Source organism: Lolium rigidum, chromosome 3 (assembly GCF_022539505.1).
Source record: "Lolium rigidum isolate FL_2022 chromosome 3, APGP_CSIRO_Lrig_0.1, whole genome shotgun sequence".
NCBI lineage: Eukaryota > Viridiplantae > Streptophyta > Magnoliopsida > Poales > Poaceae > Lolium > Lolium rigidum.
The window spans coordinates 67,929,940-67,937,410 of record NC_061510.1 but is presented as its reverse complement, the minus strand read 5'-3'; the positions used below and the strand labels follow the sequence as shown (position 1 = coordinate 67,937,410).

The 7,471-nt window shown below is 39.7% G+C and overlaps 1 protein-coding gene and 1 pseudogene across 1 annotated transcript; both read left to right on the top strand.

Annotated features, from left to right (window-relative positions):
* Positions 1-1,387: 1,387 nt before the first annotated feature.
* On the top strand, positions 1,388-6,253 carry LOC124701740 (probable galacturonosyltransferase 14). The gene is made up of 5 exons (XM_047233833.1): positions 1,388-1,753; positions 1,856-2,011; positions 2,896-3,483; positions 4,334-4,636; positions 5,375-6,253. Exons 3-5 carry the CDS (start codon positions 2,896-2,898, stop codon positions 5,669-5,671), a joined length of 1,188 nt encoding a protein of 395 aa, XP_047089789.1. The 5' UTR covers positions 1,388-1,753; positions 1,856-2,011; the 3' UTR covers positions 5,672-6,253.
* A 692-nt stretch (positions 6,254-6,945) lies between these two features.
* Positions 6,946-7,057, top strand: LOC124704788 (annotated as a pseudogene).
* Positions 7,058-7,471: the final 414 nt, after the last annotated feature.

Genomic DNA, 7,471 nt, shown 5'->3' with positions numbered 1-7,471 from the left:
ATTGAGGCACCAAGAACAAATGTTATTGCCAGGGAGCTATCTCGGTGTGAGACCAAGAGAGTTAGCGATTTAGGTTCTGTTATGGCCAAAATGTAGGATCGTGACTGTTATCTATTGGGTAAGATTTAGGAGCTAGATTTAGTGCTACCAGCCATACTGTGGATTTGGAAGGAATCGTTTTATCCTGTTTTCTTTAGCATCTTGCAAAACTGAAGGAGAAACGTCATCCTCAAAGATGCTATCAGCTTTCCCTACGTATCAATCTTCCTCAAGCTGCAATTGTCTGCTGATTAGGTGAACCCTGCCCAAATTCTTTGCTTAGCATTGGTAACTGAGGCACCACGGACATATGTTGAAGCCAGGGAGCTATGACAATGCTCTTCATTTACCTAGCTGATTGATCCATTGGAGTAGAAGTGCTTTACTTCAGCATCAAGCTTATTGGGCACTATGCTCTAACCAGATTAGGTTCATAACTCAGGTTACTCAATAGAAGTTGGTAGTGGGTACAGTACAAGAATGTAGAATAATGATAAGCAGTTTAAACAATGTTAAGATAATTTGGACTATTTTTCTTGTAAATCATACGTGTCTGTTGGATATGAGAGGATCACTTTCTGGGCTGCAGGAGGCCTGGAATCTTTCAGGCCTTCATATTTTCACTTTTCTTATAAGAAGCATGTGCACATATTCCAACAGTGATCATCCTGCTAAGAAAAGTAATGCCACTGAACCTTAAAGTGACATGCACAAAAAGGGCACTGTTATTCTTAAGCCAGTGTACTTGTGTATCTGGAGGCAAGTTTAGTTACTTATTTCACGAATTAATTAGATACACTATGCTGTTGTCTCACATTCTTGAAACAGAGTGGTGGCATGATTTCGGTACTAATTCTGCTGTACAACTGTTAATAACTGAATACTCATTGCTCAACCTGGACTAGCCTATGAGATTGTCACTGGATCTTGTTATCCCAGTCAGAAATTTTGATCTGAACTTCTTGTGGCCTAGTCTGCCCTAATCTAAAGAACTTCTGCTTTCCTACACTGATCTTGTTTGATACTTTTGACCTACCCGCTTTTATCCTGACTGTTTGGAAATGCCGATATATAATCCCAACATTTGGAGTTATTATACCTGTCATGGCCTTCTTTCTGCTGCACAGTGTCACTCAACAGTGTTGGTTTAAATCCATAGAGTACAGCAGTAGTCGCTGTGCGTCTCTGGCTGAAGTTAGTTAGTTTCTGTATTCATACCCTTCTGGGAGTTGATTACAACGTAGCAAGTGGTGATTGTGCTTTTCTCATCCTTGATCCATGCTGCCTGGGTGCTAAACCATATTTTGGCACTTGAGCTTCTCTATAGTACTGGCTGGAGAATCTTGGCCAAATAGGCTCCTCCAAGGGTATGCATGTTTTTGTATGGAATATGGATGGGATCTCAACTTCTTTGTTTGGGTTTCGATGTCGTTATAAGTTATCTAGTTGTGGTGTAGGCATATAATTTTCTGCAAGCTTCTGATATGACACTAGGAAGGTTGTGTTTGTCCATGGGTTGTGGGTCTTCTTGTACTGTAGACTTGTTTTCTGTTGCATGTATGTTTTTATTATGGTTAGCTATCTTGCTATATGGAATTTAAATGTACAAACTTGATGCAATTATTTGGTGTAACTGTTGCAATCCTGGTTTGCAGATTGTTTGGGGAGGCGAATAGGACCTAGTTTCCTTGGTAGGCAGGGGGGTGATTCTACAGTAAGTTATTCGATTCCTTGCGCTTCTTTGTGTAGGTAAAACATTATTATGTACCTCAAAGAGAGCAAAAGTATATTTACTTTTCTCACTTCATGTGAACAGAGGCTGGTGCAAGATCTGTATAGAATTTTTGATCAAGTTAACAATGAGGAATCCACTTCTGATAAAAAGTTACCAGAATCATTCAGGGAGTTTCTTTCGGAGATAAAGGATAATCATTATGATGCTAGGACATTTGCTGTCAGGCTGAAGGCTACGGTATGAAACTAACTATCCTAATTTAATCTGTACTTATGCATTGTTCGCAGTTCAAATTTGCACGAGTCTGTTCGGATTTTGAACCATCTGGAATGATGGCATCTGAAAACCACAATTTTGATGTGCGTGCATAAAATACCACATGTTTTATCCAATAAGTTGCTTCATAGTCTAACCAGCTCTTATTCAGAACTCTTTTGAAGCTATATAAATTTAGTCTTAGCTATGTTTTAATCTTTGGGCATTGACTTCTATTGTTGGAAGACTTGCGTAGTTTATGAATATGATAGCTATATAAAACTGCAAGTTTGGGTTTATGTGTTTCAGCAATCAGATCTTATGCAATTGTACAGACCCATGCTCAACATCAAGTGAAGTACCAACATTGAATAATTCTGTTGGAAAACTAGGAAGGTATAGTATTGGTTTGATGCATAGATAATTGGAGACTGACATGGGCTATAAGAAATAACACGTGCACAGATGTATACAGAAGGATTCAAACACATATGCCTGCTTAATCAAATGCTGTGATCTGTACAACTTATTACAAGCAAACCGTTTCTTAAAGAAATCTGTAGGCATGATATGCTCTTTCTGGTTTGTGTCTTGTAGATGTTTTATATGTAAATTACCATTACTTGCAACTAAAGCACTTTTTTGTTACTGCCATATTTGGAGCATTCGTTTCTGCCCTCTGGTATTTGTACAATTCTGTGTTACTTTACTTGATTTGTCATATGCTGGCTTTAGAAATTTGAACTTGGTCCTTGCTAGCATACTTTATCTTAGTTCATGGTTCTTTGTCCTGGTTTGTTATTTTATGTAGTGCATTGAATTTGAATTGTAAACTAAATTTTAATCAGCCATGTGCTTCTTTGTAGATGAAAAGCATGGATAAGGAGATAAAGAGGTCAAGGCTAGCAGAACAGCTGTATAAGCATTACGCCTCAACTGCTATTCCCAAAGGCATTCATTGCCTGTCTCTGCGTCTTACTGATGAATACTCCTCAAATGCTCATGCAAGGAAACAGTTGCCACCACCTGAACTGTTACCTTTGCTTTCCGACAATTCCTTCCAACATTATATTCTAGCAAGTGATAACATCCTTGCTGCTTCAGTTGTTGTCAGTTCAACTGTACGGGCTTCCTCGGTACCTGAGAAAGTAGTCTTTCATGTTATCACCGATAAAAAAACATATCCGGGGATGCATTCATGGTTTGCTCTTAATTCTGTATCGCCTGCAATAGTTGAAGTGAAAGGTGTTCACCAGTTTGACTGGTTGACCAGAGAAAATGTCCCGGTCCTAGAGGCTATAGAAAACCACCGTGGGGTCAGAAATCACTATCATGGAGATCATGGAACAGTTTCCAGTGCAAGTGACAATCCAAGGGTGCTTGCTTCGAAGCTGCAGGCTCGGAGCCCCAAATACATATCCCTGCTTAATCACCTCCGCATCTATTTGCCTGAGGTGCCTTTTTGATCCGAAACATTCTCTTTTGTTTTCTATCTATTACTATAAAATAGGTCTGATTCATAATCTAGTGGAATATGTGCAACACATAGCTATTCTATATGTAGAGTCATTTCTAAGGTTTTGGATTGTTTTGCAAATGTGTAACTTCTGTTAGTAGGTGTACAACTGTATTACCTGGTCATTAGATTAATGTCCTGATAGGACACCATTTCCACAACATAGTACTTTTGTCGGTGGTTACCTGGAAGATACCTGCTTTGTTATTGAGCTCACCGTGTTGCTGTGCAATCGTTCTTGCACAACAGAACAAATGAATTATGGGGAACACTAGTAAACAAAAAGTTGGCATGTACTCAAATTCACGCATATGTACTAATATGGTTTGATCGGATATATTAGATTATGGTGTCAAATTCCGAAGTTTGGAGGTTCACTATTTTTGTGGAAGCAGGGTTTGTCAAAATAGCATTAGAATCTGCTGTAGCATGCAAAATTGCTCAATATGATATTTATAGCTGCTAATAACTTAACTTTTCTATCCATCTATATACCAAGTGATAGATGCTAAAATCTGCCATGATAGATATCCCACGAACCATCTCACTGTTAATATCTGTGTCTGATTTTCTTCCTATACGATACCAAGACTGAAAAGTGCATTTATATGCCGTTATCCTTTTGTTAACATTGGTAATACCATTTAGTTGCATCAATACTGTTTTTTGCTTTGAAGTAAGGCCATGTCTAACCTATAACTAGGTTCTGAAGACGCTCTCTTTAGACTAGAAGTGTTGCATTTTGATGTTTTCATTTCCTAAATCTGATGCTGTTCTAATTTAACCAGCTCTTTCCAAGCCTCAACAAGGTGGTCTTCCTTGATGATGACATTGTTGTTCAGCGTGATTTGTCTCCTCTTTGGGAGATTGATCTTGAAGGGAAGGTGAATGGTGCTGTGGAGACGTGCAGGGGTGAAGACAACTGGGTGATGTCCAAGCGCTTCAGGACATATTTTAACTTCTCTCACCCTGTTATAGAACAAAGTCTTGACCCAGAAGAATGTGCATGGGCATATGGGATGAATGTCTTTGATCTGGAAGCTTGGAGGAAGACAAACATTCGGGATACATACCATTTCTGGTTGAAGGAGGTAACCCATTTTTATCTTCACAAGAATATCTTATACATAATCTGCCAGGTTGAGCTACATCTTATATATGAATTAAATGAATGCTTTGAACCACATATACTATAATTTGTTCTGCATAGTCATTTTATTTCCAACTTGGAAATGTTCAAGTGTTCAGCTATGTTTCATTTCACTCTTGTGCTGTTTCCGGTGTCTCCAAGATCTCCATAAACTACTTCAGTTTAACATCCCTGGGTAAGTGCAGATGGTAGCATAACTGAGCTACATCTTCTACCCCCTCTGGTCCAAATTAATTGTTGCTGCCAACTTCATCTCAATACTTGACATTGTATATGCGCCGTGTCGATTAATTTGGGTCGGAGGGAGTATATGAGTTAAATGGATGCTGTGAACCACACTTACTATAATTTGTGTTGCGTAGTTTAGTTGCTTTATTTCAAACTTGAAAATGTTCAAGTGGCAGTGTTTCATGTCACTTTTGTGCTGTATCCAGTGCTCCAAAATCTCAGTGAACTACTTGATTTTAACACCTGCTGGATAAGTACAGCTGTAGTAAAACTGTCAAAGAAAGAATGAAGATTTTCCTTCCCTATTGCAATCAGCCTTGTTTCCACTCCTCCAGAGTGTGTAACTTATTTATATCAGTGCCACAGTGTGTGAACAGAACAGTTACCTTGGACTTATTTGCAAGCTTAAACTCTATGATGCTAAAACATAATCATTTCCTTTCTTTTGCAGAATCTAAAATCCGGTCTTACTCTCTGGAAATTCGGTACTTTGCCACCTGCACTTATAGCATTCAGGGGTCATGTACATGGTATGGACCCATCGTGGCACATGCTTGGCTTGGGATACCAAGAAAACACGGACATTGAAAGTGTTAAGAAGGCTGCAGTGGTCCACTACAATGGTCAGTGCAAGCCATGGCTAGACATTGCTTTCAAAAACCTACAGCCGTTTTGGACGAAGCATGTAAATTACTCGAATGACTTCATTAGAAACTGCCATATTTTGGAGCCCCAGTATGACAGATAGTGACTTTGGACAAATGGTGTAGACACTGATGGGCATAGCGGCATAGCTCTGCCATTGCTCGCTGGAGAGGCCTATTGCTGTTGGATTGGAATATCATTGGTGAAAGAGGAAGTCAGTCATCACTAAACACACATCTCTGACATGTCCCTGCATGCAAAGACCTCTGATACTTTTCATCTGTATCATATGGGTACACGATTCTTTTCATCTGTATCATATTGGTTCGTCATTCTTTTGGATAGTATAACTGTGAAGGATAGCTCGGTGAAGTCTCTTCCTCTGTGATTGGGCTAATCCTTCATCGCAGAATAATGCAGCGGACAGGTTAAGCAAGTGGAACGTTTGGTCTATCGTGGTGAAGAAAGGAGGCAGCTAAGGTCCTGGGACTTTATAATGTTTTTTTCCTCCATTTATTCTTTTTTTCCTTCTTGATATTCTTAAGCCCTTGAAATTTTGTTCTGCTAGTTTTGTGACTGCCTTGGTAGGTTGGAGAAGGGTAGTAGAGATGTCATTGCTGTGAGTTACCTACAGGATATTTGTTACAATTGACCATATTGGAAATGTGCAGATAATTCTTTGAAATGCCTTATGTGCTAAATACCAGTTTGTATAGAACGAGATATATTAATTCAGCTCCTGACTTTGCTGATGACCCCTCTCGGACTGCGAAGCAACGCTTGCATGAATTGGTTAATCATTTTTAGCAGCACATTTGAGTTAGCGGGTCCTGCTCCATTGTTGATTTTGGACAAATTCTTTCATATGACTACCGAACCTTCTTGCATCCAAGGGGCAAAACTCAGACTCATTTAAAATGAAACAAGGAGTGGCTCTTAATGCTCCTTGAAATTAAGAATCCTTGCAATTCCACACCTTGGTGCGAGGCATACTCGCTTCAGCCCTACCCAAGTAGGTAATTCCATCATCTTCCTATTGCTTGCGCAAATCATATCTGTACAAAAGTCTACCAGTCGATCATGTACGTTATACTGAAAATTCAGTTCAAGCTCTGGACCTCGTTAAAAGGAAGACGGAAAACGAACGAAAAGAAGGAAACCGTAGTTCGAGCAGCCCACGATGGGCCACATGGGCTTTTGTTGTTGGGCCTGTAGGGGCCCTTTCGTCGGTCCGGAGGTTACAGCTTCACAGCGGAATAGTTTCAGTACGGGGTTGTCGCTAGGGAATGGTTTAGTCCCACCTCGCCCAGGCAAGTAAGAGGAGGGGGCATGGGACGGCTATAAATAGGAGCTGTGGTCGATGGAACAAAAGCACGCAGCTGCGTGGTGAGCACAAAGCGAACTATTTCGCCTTTTACTAAAGAATACCGTGTGCACGCCACACTAAGCAGCATACGCTTATTTTTGGATGGTGTTTTTCCGAAAGGAAAGGCCCCAACAAGTATGAATTCAAAGTTTTGCTAAGAGGTTGTTGCCTTTGGTTGCTGTTTCAACAATAAAATGGCCGAGGCTTGGAAGATACTGTTGTTATCCTTTGCAAACTGACGTTATCCTTTGCCAACTGATGATATATGAGCTTCTGGCATGTGAGTAAGTGTTCTTCCATTCCGAAAGACTGCAACAAGCTTGAATTTAGAACTTTTGGCAAGAGAACATATCTAGTGATACCACACCTTATTTGATACTATGATACCACTCTATAAAATTTGAATTGTAAGTGTCAAAAAAATCAAAAACAAAATTTTACATGTTCACAAGATGTGTGTTTGCATGTCCTGTAACTTGTATGACCAAATTCGAAACACCCTTAGAGAAACAAAAAAGAGAAATCCAACATGAATAG